At 39.8% G+C, this 15,072-nt stretch overlaps 1 protein-coding gene across 1 annotated transcript in view; it reads left to right on the top strand.

The window, feature by feature from the left end:
• Positions 1-5,190: 5,190 nt before the first annotated feature.
• The window catches only part of LOC137614375 (telomerase RNA component interacting RNase-like), a 36,628-nt gene continuing 26,746 nt past the window's right edge, over positions 5,191-15,072 (top strand). Inside the window, exon 1 of the mRNA XM_068344162.1 lies at positions 5,191-5,319. Coding sequence (XP_068200263.1) covers positions 5,225-5,319 — 95 coding nt within the window. The 5' untranslated portion in view covers positions 5,191-5,224. The remainder of the gene's footprint in view (positions 5,320-15,072) is intronic.

Below are 15,072 nucleotides of genomic sequence, written 5' to 3'. Positions count from 1 at the left end.
AACAATTATTTCAATATCAAAGATTTTCCAAATTCCTTATTATTTTCTACAACTAAAAAATTAAATAAATGCGTTTATGTATTATCTAATTCTCTCTATAACTCAGATATCATATCATATTCATTCCTAATCATATCATTCTATTTTAATTATAAAATTTTAGACAATTATTGTAATATCAAAGATTTTCCAAATTCCAAATTTCGATATTTTTTTATTATTTCTTACAACTAAAAGATAAAAATAAATGCGTTGTATTATCTAATTATCTCCATAACTCATATAACCTATTATATTCATTTCTAATTCTATTATTCTATTTTAATTATAAAATTTTAGAAAATTATTGTAATATCAAAGATTTTCCAAATTCCAAATTTCTAATAGTCCCGCATTGATAGTAGTAGTAAAGCACTGGTATGGGGGTGTTGGTTTGTAACGGCACCCCAAATGTACACTAGAGACAATAAAGAGGATAGGTTTACACATTATTATTATTATTATTATTATTATTATTATTATTATTATTATTATTATTATTATTATAATTATTATTATTATTATTATTATTATTAACCCAAATGTACACTAGAGACAATAAAGGAGATGTTTATACAATGTGTATTATTATTATGATTATCATTATTGTTATTATTATTATTATTATTATTATTATTATTATTATTATTATTATTATTATTATTATTATTATTATTATTATTATTATTATTATATAAGCTGCGACCCTTGTTAGAAAAGCAGGATACTAAAAGCCCAAGGGCTCCAATAAAGTAAAATATTATTATTATTAGTTGCTAAGCTACAACCCTAGTTGGAAAAGCAGGATGCTATAAGCCCAGGGGCCCCAACAGGGAAAATAGCCCAGTGAGGAAAGGAAATAAGGAAGAATAGGTTATTTTAATAACAGTAACATTATAATAAATATTTCCTATATAAACTATTAAGTCCTTTCATGGATTAGTCAACCCCCATATGTCTCTATTCATGGCCACCTCTTTTAGCTCTTTAGCGAATAGAACTGTGGAAATTTTACTGCACAGGAAACTCATCTATGACTCAAGTTTAAAGAATATGAAAAAGTTAGAAGGAATGATGTGCCAACTACCTTCTCGCATTAATGCGTTTCTTTGTCATATATTGGGAACTTTTTTTTAAAGAATTTCATAAGATGATTGTCTCTATTCATAGCCACCTCTTTTAGCCCTTTAGTGAGTAGAACTGTGGAAATTTTATTGCACAGGAAACTCATCCATGACTCAAGTTTAAAGAATCTGAACAACAAGTTAGAAGGAATGATGTGCCAACTACCATCTCGCATTAATGCGTTTCTTTATCATATATTGGGAATTTTTTTTAAAGAATTTCAATAATATGTTCAGTTTGCCTGAATGCCATCTGGCACTCGCCTGTGAAACCTGCTAGAATAGTATCTGCCCTTGAAACTTTAACTTACAATGTTTCTGTCTTTACCAGATTTAAAAAACTGTAAGTGTGAGGTGTGATTCTTTGCAATGCTTTTTTTCTGATGTTTCTTTGTATCCTTGTTGGCTAGGAGAGAGGCTTTGATAAGGTTCTTAAACTTGATGTCACTGACAAACCTTGCAGATAGCACATTTTATATATATATATATATATATATATATATATATATATATATATATATATATATATATATATATATATATATATAGCTGAGTCCACTTGCAACCAACTCCTTATTTCCCGATGTTTATGCCACTCCTCCTGATCAGATTCATAACTTTCTATTACTGAAACTGAGGTATATCAAGGAATGGTTAGCCCATTTTTTTTTTTTTTTTTTTTTTTTTGCTCAAACATATACACATACAACTCCAAAACATATTACACAAATAACGCCCTAAACAGTCACATATTATATGTACAACTTTTACCAAGCTTTTAGCAATTAGAATTAAAACACGCTTCTGAGAGAAGCTTTTACTTTTAAAAGGTTTTATGTTGGCCAAGATATATACCTACATAAGATTAGACTAGACTACGTTAGACTGTAGGCCTACTACGATAGATCTGAAGACACCCTCCATCTTAAATGTTTGAAATTACAACTTCCCTAGAAACCTCAGGAAATGACAAATTTCATAAATTAACTGTAAAATATATACATTCTTCCACCTGCATCGATTTCCACTTGTTTAGCTGTGGTTTTAACTGCACCATCTCTTCACAGGCTGACGAAATACATTCTCGTCTGAGCTCTCCATGCATGAAATCGAGTAAATAAGTACACAGTGTGCTGCTTAGATGTACATAACCTCTTATTAAAAAAAAAAATTCTTGACTGCTATTCTGAATTACTAATGCTATTAAAACATGTTTAACTGACAAGTAAAAGATGGGACCTGTGGTGGTGGCCGATGTGACAACGTCCCTAAATGATATACGTTAGACTGGGGTTCCAGCCCCACTCAAACTCGTAAGTTTCTTTTATTATTATTATTATTATTATTATTATTATTATTATTATTATTATTATTATTATTATTATTATTATTATTATTATTATTATTATTATTATTATTATTATTATTATTATTAAATGCTAAGCTACAACCCTAGTTGGAAAAGCAGGATGCTATAAGCCCAGGGGCCCCAACAGGGAAAATAGCTCAGTCAGGAAAGGAAACAAGGAAAAATTAAATATTTTAAAGAATAGTAAGAACATTAAAATAAATATTTCCTATATACACCATAAAAACTTTAACAAAACAAGAGGAAGAGAAAATAGATAAAAGTGTGCCCGAATGTACCCTCAAGCAAGAGAACTCTAACCCAAGACAGTGGAAGACCGTGGTACAGAGGCTATGGCACTACCCAAGACTAGAGAACATTGGTTTGGTTTTGGAGTGTCCTTCTCCTAGAAGAGCTGCTTACCATAGCTAAAGAGTCTCTTCTATCCTTACCAAGAGGAAAGTAGCCACTGAGCAATTACAGTGCAGTAGTTAACCCCTTGGGTGAAGAATAATTGTTTTGAGAGCTGCAACCTCATCATCCTTATGAGCTAAGGATGGGGCGTTTGGGAGAGCCTATAGGTCTATCTGCTGAGTCATCAGCAGCCATTGTCTGGCCCTCCTTGGTCCTAGCTTGGATGAAGAGGGTTCTTGGGCGCTGATCATATGTATATAAGGCCAGTCTCTAGGGCATTATCTTGCTTGATAGGGCAATGTCACTGTCCCTTGCCTCTGCCATTCACGAATAGACTTTAAACCTGGTAGATGGACCAAATGAGAACCGATAGATTGTCAGTAAAGGTAAATTATATGATTTTCTGAAAGCTGAAAATTGCTGACATCAAGGGCCCCTAATTTTAGTCATGACAGAACAGATTTGTTTAGGCAATGCAATGAATTCCATTAAGGCAGCCAATGTCACTGAAGTTTATTTATATAGATATATTTTTTTGTAGAAGGCAGTTTTGTTAAAAACCATTCGCAAAAGATCATACATTTAATATCACAACGCTCGTGATCTAATTGTGATAATATTTCTACTTCATCCCATGACCGAATCTACAACGAAGGCCCAGAATCTTGGTAAAAGAAATTAAAATTATAACAATAATTTGAATCAGCACTTCTCAACAATGATTCTCATAGCATGCCAGTAATAATTCGTCAACACTATTTATAGTAGTAATTCTTATATGATAACAATTTGGATCAATTTTTTTTGGCAGTAATTATTAAAATCAATGAACAATATCCCACCTCTTCCCTAGCACTTGGCTGCCATCTCCTTTTAAAATTCTGCGTATAAAACCCTAATAGAATATGAAGGAAAGTCTAAAATATATATATAAATAATCCTATAAGAGAAAATTAAAAAATAAAGCTTTATTAAATAACTATTATATGATAACAATTTGGATCAATTTTTTTTTGGCAGTGATTATTAAAATCAATGGACAATATCCACCCCTTCCCTAGCACTTGGCAGCCATCTCCTTTTAAAATTCTGAATATTAAACCCCATTAAATATGAAGGAAAGTCTAAAATATATATATAAATAATCCTATAAGACGGGAAAATGAAAAAAAAATAAAGCTTTATTAAATAACTATTTTTCAGATCAGATCAGATTAACTCTGTGTCTAGTTTTGTGTGTTCCTTATTTTCACTAATTTTTCTCTTTTCATCCAAATTTGTTGTAGTTCAATTTTCTTATTCTTAATATTTTCTTCATAAAAAAGGAAATTTTGGCAGTGATTATTAAAATCAATGGACAATATCCATCTCTTCCTTAGCACTTGGCAGCCATCTCCTTTTAAAATACTGCGTATTAAACCCATATTTAATATCACAGAAAGCTTAGAATATATATAGATAATTCTTTAATGGAAGAAGATTAAAAAATAAAGCTTTATTATATAACTTATTCCCTAGGAACGGAGGCGCATTGCATTATCGAACGCCTGTGACTTTAAGCTAAACGAACGCGCACGCACAGACGAACACACACACTCACGGCCAGGCCAGTGTTGCCTGATATGGGAATTTATCCCTAGATTTAGGGAAGTTTGTGTGTGTGATGGGGATATTCTCTACAAATTTCTATGAAGGGAAACGAAGATAAGTAAACCTTTATAGTAATTTATATATTAGTAATTTCTATATTAGTAATTTATATATTAGTAATTTATATATTAGTAATTTCCATATTAGTAAAGCCTTCAGAATCAGAAGGAAATATATTTTTGTAAATGGGGAATTTTTGGTGTTTTGGGGATTTTTTCATCATGAGTTTTGGGGATTTTTAGATTAACCCATCTCCTTTTAAAATTCTGCGTATTAAACCCCAATAAAACATGAAGGAAAGTCTAAAATATATAGAAATAACTCCTTAATGGAAGAAAATTAAAAGAATAAAACTTTATCATACAACTATTCTTAGGAAAGAATAAAACTTTATCATACAACTATTCTTAGGAAAGAATAAAACTTTATCATACAACTATTCTTAGGAACGAAGGCAGAATAATAAAATTCTGCGTATTAAACACACATTTAATATCACGGAAAGCTTAAAATATATATAGATAATTCATCAATAGAAGAAAATTTTAAAAATGAAGCTTTATTGTATAACAATTCTTTATCGAACGCCTGTGACTTAAGCTAAACGAACGCACATCACACACGCACAGACGAACACACTCACGGCAATATGGCGGATCGAGCATCCCCTCCTTCTTCCTCTTCATCGTCTTATCATCCTTATCCTGGTTCTTCCTCGGGCTCTTCGGATAATGATTCCAATAGGTAGAAATAACGTCAGAGATTTGTACTTGATGTTTTATAGTTTATTTAGTTAATTATCGTTGTTTACGATGGGTAAATGACTCTTTGATTACCCAACATCGAGTAGGCTTCGAGTCTAATTATGGACTAATTTTGGTTTTAATTTTGGTTTATGATTTTTATAATTGTCATTATTTAAATGAGTCTTGCAATTGCATGCCTTAGATGTAATTGTCATAGATTAGTTTATCGTAGGCCTAATTTAGGGTTTGGTGCAAATGGCGAAGCCTATCGTTAATTGCCAAATTGTCATTATCATAGAACTATGGATTTTTATTAATTTCCCATTATGGTATTTATATGACAACCAAATTCAATTATATATTTCGTAATTTACCATTTTATGGTTAATTGTGCATTCTAAGCCTAGACAACTAACAAAATAGACAACGGTAGGCTAACACTACAGTACCCTATAGAAGAATACCGGAGGAAATAAATTAGGGTATTTACTCCAAAATTATGCAATTCCGCAGCTTTATTTTTCTTATACAGTAATTAGGAGGTTCTTTAAATGCCGGCAAAGCTAAAAATATTAAGATAAATTAAGCAAGGGGGGAGGAGTTAGAAAAAATAAAAAAAATAGTTTGAGCAAATCGAAGAATCTATTTTTGGGTGAGATGGCCATGTCGTCCTGATGGAGGAAGGAATAATACAGAAAGTCAATTTTCTGTTCGCAATAGCCTCAGGGGCTAGGGTTAATGAAATATAGGCCATATATCGCTTAGAAAGCTGTCTAAAGGAACCTTCCATCAGGACGACATGGCTGAGCATAAAAACTTGGGCATTTATTTATAAGAGCACGCTCTCCATTTACTCCAAAATTATGCAGTCCCGCAGCTCTTATCTTATACAGTAATTAGGAGGTTCTTTAAATGCCGGGAAAGCAAAAAATGTCGAGACAAGACAAGATATAGTTATATAAAAAATACTATCTTGGTTTCCTCACTAAATGACCTGGAACCGACATTGTCAACATAGTCAACCTAACAGAAATGTTATACTGTAGTGTATTTTCAAAATATATAATAAATTAAAAATGGAGTAATTACTCAAAAGTGTCACTATTTGGCGTTTGTATATTGTATGGACATTTTTAATTTAGTATATACTGTATATACTGTATTTTGAATATACATCAAATGTACGCTGTCATCACGAACTTCTTTTCATGTAGGTTGGCATCGCGAACTTTTGTTTATGTGCGTTGGCATCGCGAACTTCTGTTTATGTGCGTTGGCATCGCGAACTTTTGTTTATGTGCGTTGGCATCGCGAACTTCTGTTTATGTGCGTTGGCATCGCGAACTTCTGTTTATGTGCGTTGGCATCGCGAACTTCTGTTTATGTGCGTTGGCATCGCGAACTTCTGTTTATGTGCGTTGGCATCGCGAACTTATGTTTATGTGCGTTGACATCGCGAACTTCTGTTTATGTGCGTTGGCATCGCGAACTTCTGTTTATGTGCGTTGGCATCGCGAACTTCTGTTTATGTGCGTTGGCATCGCGAACTTATGTTTATGTGCGTTGGCATCACAAACTTTTTATGTTCGTTGGCATCGCGAACTTCTGTTTATGTGCGTTGGCATCACGAACTTCTGTTTATGTGCGTTGGCATCACGAACTTCTGTTTATGTGCGTTGGCATCACGAACTTCTGTTTATGTGCGTTGGCATCACGAACTTCTGTTTATGTGCGTTGGCATCACGAACTTCTGTTTATGTGCGTTGGCATCACGAACTTCTGTTTATGTGCGTTGGCATCACGAACTTCTGTTTATGTGCGTTGGCATCACGAACTTCCTTTTATGTACGTTGGCATCATGAACTTCTGTTTGGTTGACTATGTTGGCAATGTCACTTCCAGGTCGTTTAGTGAGGAAACAGAGCTATTTTATTTTTAGAACCCCTCCCCCCCTGGTTCAACATATCTTGACATTTTTTGCTCTCCTGACATTTAAAGAACCTCCAACTTACTGTACAAAAAGAGGAGAGATGCAGGAATGCAGCAAGTATTAATAAAGTGTAGTTAGGTATCTTGAATATCCTAGCTTTGTACACTTAAGAATCAAAACGCTGACTGTTGCTTTGGCTAAAAACTACCCTTTTGCAATTAGCCTAAGAGATTTTTAAGGGTTTGGCGAGTAAGACTATACATACCGTCTACCTTAAGGTCTATTTTAGGAATTTGGGAGTTGGAGCCTTTGTATATCAGCGGCCTGTTCCTCCAGTGAGCATAAAATATAGATGCCAACTAACCTAAACTTCCCCACCTAACCTAACCTACAAGCCATTTCCTTACCTACTTACCTAACTGGGGGTAATGCCCCCAGCGACCCCCTTTACGCTGCCGTATTTTTATTCAGCCGTCATGATATATACATGAGGCCGCTATCATACATACACCCCTTAGGGTCCATTTTAGGAATTTGGGAGTTGGAGCCTTTGTACATCAGCGGCCAGTTCCTTCAGCGAGCATAAAATATAGACGCCAACTAACCTAAACTTCCTCACCTAACCTAACCTAAAGCCGTTTCCTTACCTACTTACCTAACTGGGGTAATGCCCTCAGCGTCCCCCTTTACGCTGCCGTATTCTTATTCAGCCGTCATCATTCATACACGAGGCCGCTATCATACATACACCCCGGGTAGTTTGTTTTGGGGTGGGGGAAATTGTATCTACTGGGAAGATTGAATGGATAAAGATATATTAGTTGCTCTAACTGTTTGTTTAACACACTTAATTTGGCAGTTTTAATTTTAAAGTCCAGTTGGCAACTCAGATCCTCTTATTACAGAAGGTCGTCAACTTACAAACTTAATTGGGTCCAAGAAGCTGTTTGTAAGTCGAATTTAGTAAATATTGGCCTAGAGTAGGCTTAACCTGACTCCCATTTCTATGACTTCCAGCCATAAAAGTCAACAAATAATTGGGTTTCATATGAAATAGATATCAGGTTATTATAAATGTTGTTTTGCTTACGGTATCAAATGATATAATATTGTTTTATAACATTATTTCCTTATTGTTATTTTCAGTTGGATTTGTTTGAAAGTCAAATTTTTGTAAGGGGGAGACCTTCTGTATAGTTATAATCTCTCTTAACATTCCTTAACCCAATAAAATTACGAGGCACTTCATCTTAAATTATGGATTTTTGTTGCCTTTCAATATTAGAATTGGAATATTGTCAGTATTATTATTATCAAATGCTAAGCTACAACCCTAGTTGGAAAAGCAGGATGCTATAAGCCCAGGGGCCCCATCAGGGAAAATAGCTCAGTGAGGAAAGGAAACAAGGAAAAATAAAATATTTTAAGAATAGTAATAACATTAAAATAAATATTTCTTAAATAAACAATAAAAACTTCAACAAAACAAGAAGAGAAACTAGATAGAACAGTGTGCCCGAGTGTACCCTCAAGCAAGAGAACTCTAACCCAAGACAGTGGAAGACCATGGTACAGAGGCTATAGCACTACCCAAGACTAGAGAACAATGGTTTGATATTGGAGTGTCCTTCTCCTAGAAGAGCTGCTTACCAGAGCTAAAGAGTAATTTGACGTTTGTTTTATTGATTGGTCCAATTTTGATATCTGGTGAAGCTGGATTATTGGTATTATCGTAGTTCCGGTCAGGAAAAACTTTATCGTAGTTGGGGTCAGGAAAAACTTTATCGTAGTTGGGGTCAGGAAAAACTTTATCGTAGTTGGGGTCAGGAAAAACTTTATCGTAGTTGGGGTCAGGAAAAACTTCATCGTAGTTCCGGTCAGGAAAAACTTTATCGTAGTTCCGGTCAGGAAAAACTTTATCGTAGTTCCGGTCAGGAAAAACTTTATCGTAGTTCCGGTCAGGAAAAACTTTATCGTAGTTCCGGTCAGGAAAAACTTTATCGTAGTTCCGGTCAGGAAAAACTTTAGCGTAGTTCTGATCAGGAAAAACTTTATCGTAGTTCCGGTCAGGAAAAACTTTCCTAATAAAAAAATTTTCCTAATTTTTTTATGCCAAACTACAGGGAAATCCTTAGCGAACAGTATGGATAGAGGCGTTTGCTTCAATATTGGCACAAGGGTAAATTTAGAGACAAAAATGTCTGAAATCTAGTTGAGTACTTATGATGTGGTTCCATTTTTGTTTTTAAAGCATTATTTTGATGTGTTTGTATTTTTTTGTTAGCATCATTTGGTAAATATTTACCTGTGCCATTATTTTAGTAGTAAATAAATAACCACGTTACCCCAGGTGTAACGTAGAATTCTGTGTCCTTATACATATGGGATTCAACTGACTTTGAATCCCATAGCCTTGCTTACCAAACGTATTTGTGTTTTGAATACTATTTCCTTGCTGACCAAACGTATTGTTGTCTTTGAGCCGCGTATGGGTAAAGGTATACCCATCATTGTTATGGTAAACCTATCACTGTTATCTTAACCCTTTTACCCCCAAAGGACGTACTGGTACGTTTCACAAAACTCATCCCTTTATCCCCATGGACGTACCGGTACGTCCTTGCCAAAAAATGCTATTTAAATTTTTTTTTTGCAAATTTTTGATAATTTTTTGAGAAACTTCAGGCATTTTCCAAGAAAATGAGACCAACCTGACCTCTCTATGACAAAATTTTCAATATTAAACTTAGCCGGTGATCATATAAGCTGTCAGCTCTGCTGCCCGACAGAAAAACCTAAGGACAAAATACGCCAGCGATCGCTATACAGGTGGGGGTGTACATCAACAGCGCCATCTGTCGAGCAGGTACTCAAGTACTCCATGTAAACACAGAACCAATTTTCTCTCTGTCGTGCCACCGGCAAGACCTACTAAATACGCTGTTGCTTACTGGATTGGTTTTCACAGATTTTGGTGAAGTACACATTTCTAGTTATTAGCTTTCGCTTTGCAGAGGTTATCTTCAATACTTCCTTGCATTCTTTGATTGAATTTTGGATTATTTGTTGACGACTTGGATAGATTTTGAATTCCCCTTTGACTAATTCAAGATGGCTGACCCTTCTCAAGTCCCTAAATACAGAAAGTGTAGTGCTAGGGACTGTTCAAGGCGTCTTCCGAAGGCCTCTATCGATCCGCACACCATTTGTTCCAATTGTCGGGGTAAAACCTGTCAATTGGAAGATCGATGTGAGGAATGCGTTGGGCTTTCGGAATTTGATTTTCTCGAATTCCTGAAATATTCACGTAGGCTAGAGAGAGATAGAGTCAGGAGAAGTTCATCTCGCTCCATTGATTTTTCCTCTCCCCATGCCCCACAACCTATTCCTTCCCCTGTAGTGGTTGCTCCTGATCCCCCTTCTAGCACTCAACAACCTTCGATGGCAGATATGATGCGTGCCATCCAGGCTCTGGGTGAGAGAGTCGAGTCATTGGCGAGTGACCGTAACCAACTCATGGCAGACGTCAAGGAGTTGAAGGGTAAGAGTGCAGTGGGTAGTGACAAAGTGAGTGGTAGTGTTGTGGAAAGTGTTAGTGTTGCGCTTGAGGGTGCGTCTGTTCGTGCCTGTCGTCCTCCCAGTCCGGGACCTCTTGCAAGCTCCCAAGCCCAGGGGAGAAGCAATGTCGTACGACCAATGGGTTCGACAGGCTTTAATCAGCGGACAGACGTTCCTTCCGTGGTTTCGGACGTATCTTGCCAAGATCGCCTCACCCACAAGAAGACGAGAGAGCCCATTTATTCCTCGTCTGCGGAAGATGTTTCTCGGAAGAAACAATGGACCAAGGTCTCACGACCTCTCAAACGCAAGGTCCCTTCCGCGCAAGTCCAATGGCCCAGTTGTAGCCACTGGGTCAGTTCGGACTCGCTGCAGTCTTCCGATGACTGCACACCTCCTAAGAGAGGCAAAGCGGTACCGCAACAGGCAGTAACACCGTCTGTTGCTGCACCTGCTACTGTAGACCCTAAGTGGGCTTTGCTGCAGACCATGCAGACACAGTTAACATCTTTAATGCAGGACTTTCGTGCGGAGAAGGTTGACGCTGCACCCGTTAGCCTACAACCAACCACGGTTATGCGTCCAGTTGACGCTGAGGCTACCTTCTCCCGCACTCCAGCTGTGAGAGTCCCGCCACCCATGCGCAGTGTACCCTGCCAGCCGCATGTTGACGTTCAGCGACGCACGGAACCCTCCGTTGACGTTCGCGAGTTACAACAACAACCTAAGTTGTTTTGTTTTGACGCGGTGCGTCAACCTCCGCAACCCACTGTGGTTACCACTACTCGCCCACAGCAGACTAGACAGTCAGGAGTAGACGCTTTGCGCCCCCGCGCAGCTATGGTTGTTGCCAGGTCACAGACTGGCCAACAGTTCCATGACGTTGCGTCCAGTGCAGTCACGCATGCACCCGTGCTGCCGGACTCAGCTGACCAGCCAATTCCTACTCCTTTGCCGCTTCCTCCTCAGCATTCAGACGATGGACTCTCTGATGATGACGACGCTGCACACCTTGACGACCCGCACACGGACATCGACGAACCCAAGACCACGCCTCCCTCCTTGGACTTTAGGAAAGTTCTTGCACTGTTCAAGGATATGTATCCTGATCAGTTTGTTTCTGCAGCCCCACGCTCTCCTCCTTCTGAGTTCGCTTTAGGCACGCAGTCATCCGCGCCTGCCTTTACGAAGCTCGTCCTCGCCCGCTCGTCCAAGAGAGCTTTAAGAGTGTTGGGAGATTGGATGCAGTCCAAAAAGCACCTTGGGAAGACAGCATTCTTGTTTCCCCCTGCGAAACTCGCTTCCAGATCGAGCGTCTGGTATGCCACGGGAGAAGTTCTCGGCTTGGGAGTTCCTGCCTCTGCCCAGGGCGACTTCTCAAGTCTAGTAGACTCTCCCCGCAGGCTGGCCATGAGACGCTCCAAGATTTGTTGGACTCCTTCAGATTTAGACCATCTGATGAAAGGAGTCTTCAGAGCCTTCGAAGTGTTTAACTTTTTGGATTGGTGTTTGGGAGCGTTGAGCAGGAAGACCTCCCCTTCTGACAAGGAAACTTCCATGCTCATTATGTCCTGCATGGACAAGGCCATACGGGACGGTTCCAGTGAGCTTGCGGCTTCGTTCGTTTCCTGGGTCCTCAAGAAACGGGAAAACCTTTGCTCCTTCTTGTCAGCTGGAGTAACACAATGTCAGAAATCGTAGCTTATGTTTGCTCCTCTCTCGAAGTGCCTTTTCCCAGAGGAGTTGATCAAGGAGATTGCTGCCTCCTTGATTCAAAAAGACACGCATGACCTGGTTGCGTCATCTGCCCGCAAAGCCACCCCTTTGCCTACCGTGTCTAGACCCAGGATGGATATTCCAGCGTCAAGATTTATTCCGCCCTTTCGTGGCAGAGCCTCCAGCAGAGGAGGTACTCGTGCCGAAGGGAAACGTGGGAGTAAGAAGAAAGGTACCAAGTCCTTTAGAGGCAGAGTCTGACTGCCACCTTCTTCAGACAGCAGTGGGAGCCAGACTCAAGAACTACTGGCAGTCCTGGGAGAACAGGGGCGCAGATGCACAATCTGTGAAGTTGCTCAGAGAAGGGTACAAGATCCCATTCTTGCGCAAGCCCCCTCTAGCAACGACTCCCATCGACCTCTCTCCCAGGTACAGAGAGGAGGACAAGAGACTAGCTTTGAAGCAAGAGGTGTCTCTCTTACTAGAAAAGGGAGCGGTAGTCAAAGTCCGGGACCATCAATCCCCGGGCTTCTACAACCGTCTCTTCTTAGTGGTAAAGAAGACAGGAGGGTGGAGACCGGTGCTAGACGTCAGTGCTCTGAATGTCTTTGTCACAAAGCAGACGTTCGCCATGGAGACGACAAAGTCTGTTCTAGCAGCGGTCAGGAAGGAAGACTGGATGGTCTCTTTAGACCTCAAGGACGCTTACTTTCACGTCCCCATCCACCCAGATTCCCAACCTTTTCTAAGGTTCGTTTACGGGAAGGTTGTCTACCGATTTCAAGCCCTGTGCTTTGGCCTAAGCACGGCGCCTCTTGTCTTTACGAAACTGATGAGGAATATTGCCAAATTCCTGCATTTAGCAGACATCAGAGCCTCCCTCTATTTGGACGACTGGCTTCTAAGAGCTTCTTCCAGTCGTCGCTGTCTGGAGAATCTAAAGTGGACTCTAGATCTGACCAAGGAATTGGGTCTCCTGGTCAATATGGAAAAGTCCCAACTGGTCCCATCCCAAACTATAGTGTACCTAGGGATGGAGATTCACAGTCAAGCTTTTCGGGCTTTTCCGTCGGCCCCCAGAATAAGTCAAGCCCAAGGATGCATCCAGAACATGCTAAAGAAGGACCGATGTTCAGTCAGACAGTGGATGAGTCTGATAGGGACGCTTTCATCACTGGACCAGTTCATTGCGTTAGGGAGACTGCACCTCCGTCCCCTTCAATTTCACCTAGCTGTTCACTGGAGAAAGGACAAGACGCTAGAAGCGGTCTCGATCCCCATTTCCGAGGAGATGAAGTCATCTCTGACTTGGTGGAAGGACAACATCAACCTCAGAGAGGGTCTGCCCCTGGCTGTTCAGACCTCCAACCACGTTCTCTTCTCGGACGCATCGGACACGGGCTGGGGTGCGACATTGGACGGTCGGGAATGCTCGGGCACTTGGAACTCGGAGCAAAGAACGTTACATATCAACTGCAAGGAGCTACTGGCAGTTCATCTGGCCTTGAAAAGCTTCAAGTCCCTCCTTCTAGGCAAGGTGGTGGAGGTGAACTCCGACAACACCACGGCCTTGGCGTACATCTCCAAGCAAGGAGGGACCCATTCTATGACGTTGTACGAGATCGCAAGGGACCTCCTCACCTGGTCAAGAGATCTAAACCTGTCTCTAGTAACGAGGTTCATTCAAGGCAACATGAATGTCATGGCGGACCGCCTCAGTCGGAAGGGTCAAATCATCCCAACAGAATGGACCCTTCACAAGAATGTGTGCAAGAGACTATGGGCCACATGGGGCCAACCTACCATAGATCTCTTTGCAACCTCGATGACCAAGAGGCTCCCAAATTATTGCTCGCCAATCCCGGACCCAGCAGCAGTTCATATAGATGCTTTTCTACTGGATTGGTCCCATCTAGACCTTTATGCATTCCCCCCGTTCAAGATTGTCAACAAGGTACTGCAGAAGTTCGCCTCTCACGAAGGGACAAGGTTGACGTTGGTTGCTCCCCTCTGGCCCGCGAGAGAATGGTTCACCGAGGTACTGCAATGTCTGGTGGACGTTCCCAGAACTCTTCCTCTAAGAGTGGACCTTCTACGTCAGCCACACGTAAAGAAGGTACACCCAAGCCTCCACGCTCTTCGTCTGACTGCCTTCAGACTATCGAAAGACTCTCGAGAGCTAGAGGCTTTTCGAAGGAGGCAGCCAGGGCGATTGCTAGAGCAAGGAGGACATCCACTCTTAGAGTCTACCAGTCGAAGTGGGAAGTCTTCCGAAGCTGGTGCAAGTCGGTATCAGTATCCTCAACCAGTACCTCTGTAACTCAAATAGCTGACTTCCTTTTATACCTGAGGAAGGTAAGATCTCTTTCAGCTCCCACGATCAAGGGTTACAGAAGCATGTTGGCAGCAGTCTTCCGTCACAGAGGCTTAGATCTTTCCAACAACAAAGATCTACAGGACCTCCTTAAGTCTTTTGAGACCTCGAAGGAGCGTCGTTTGGCCACACCAGGTTGGAATTTAGACGTGGTACTAAGATTCCTTATGTCA

The sequence above is a fragment of the Palaemon carinicauda genome, chromosome 20, assembly GCF_036898095.1.
Source record: "Palaemon carinicauda isolate YSFRI2023 chromosome 20, ASM3689809v2, whole genome shotgun sequence".
In the NCBI taxonomy this organism is placed as follows: domain Eukaryota; kingdom Metazoa; phylum Arthropoda; class Malacostraca; order Decapoda; family Palaemonidae; genus Palaemon; species Palaemon carinicauda.
This window is presented reverse-complemented; position numbering and strand designations above follow the sequence as displayed.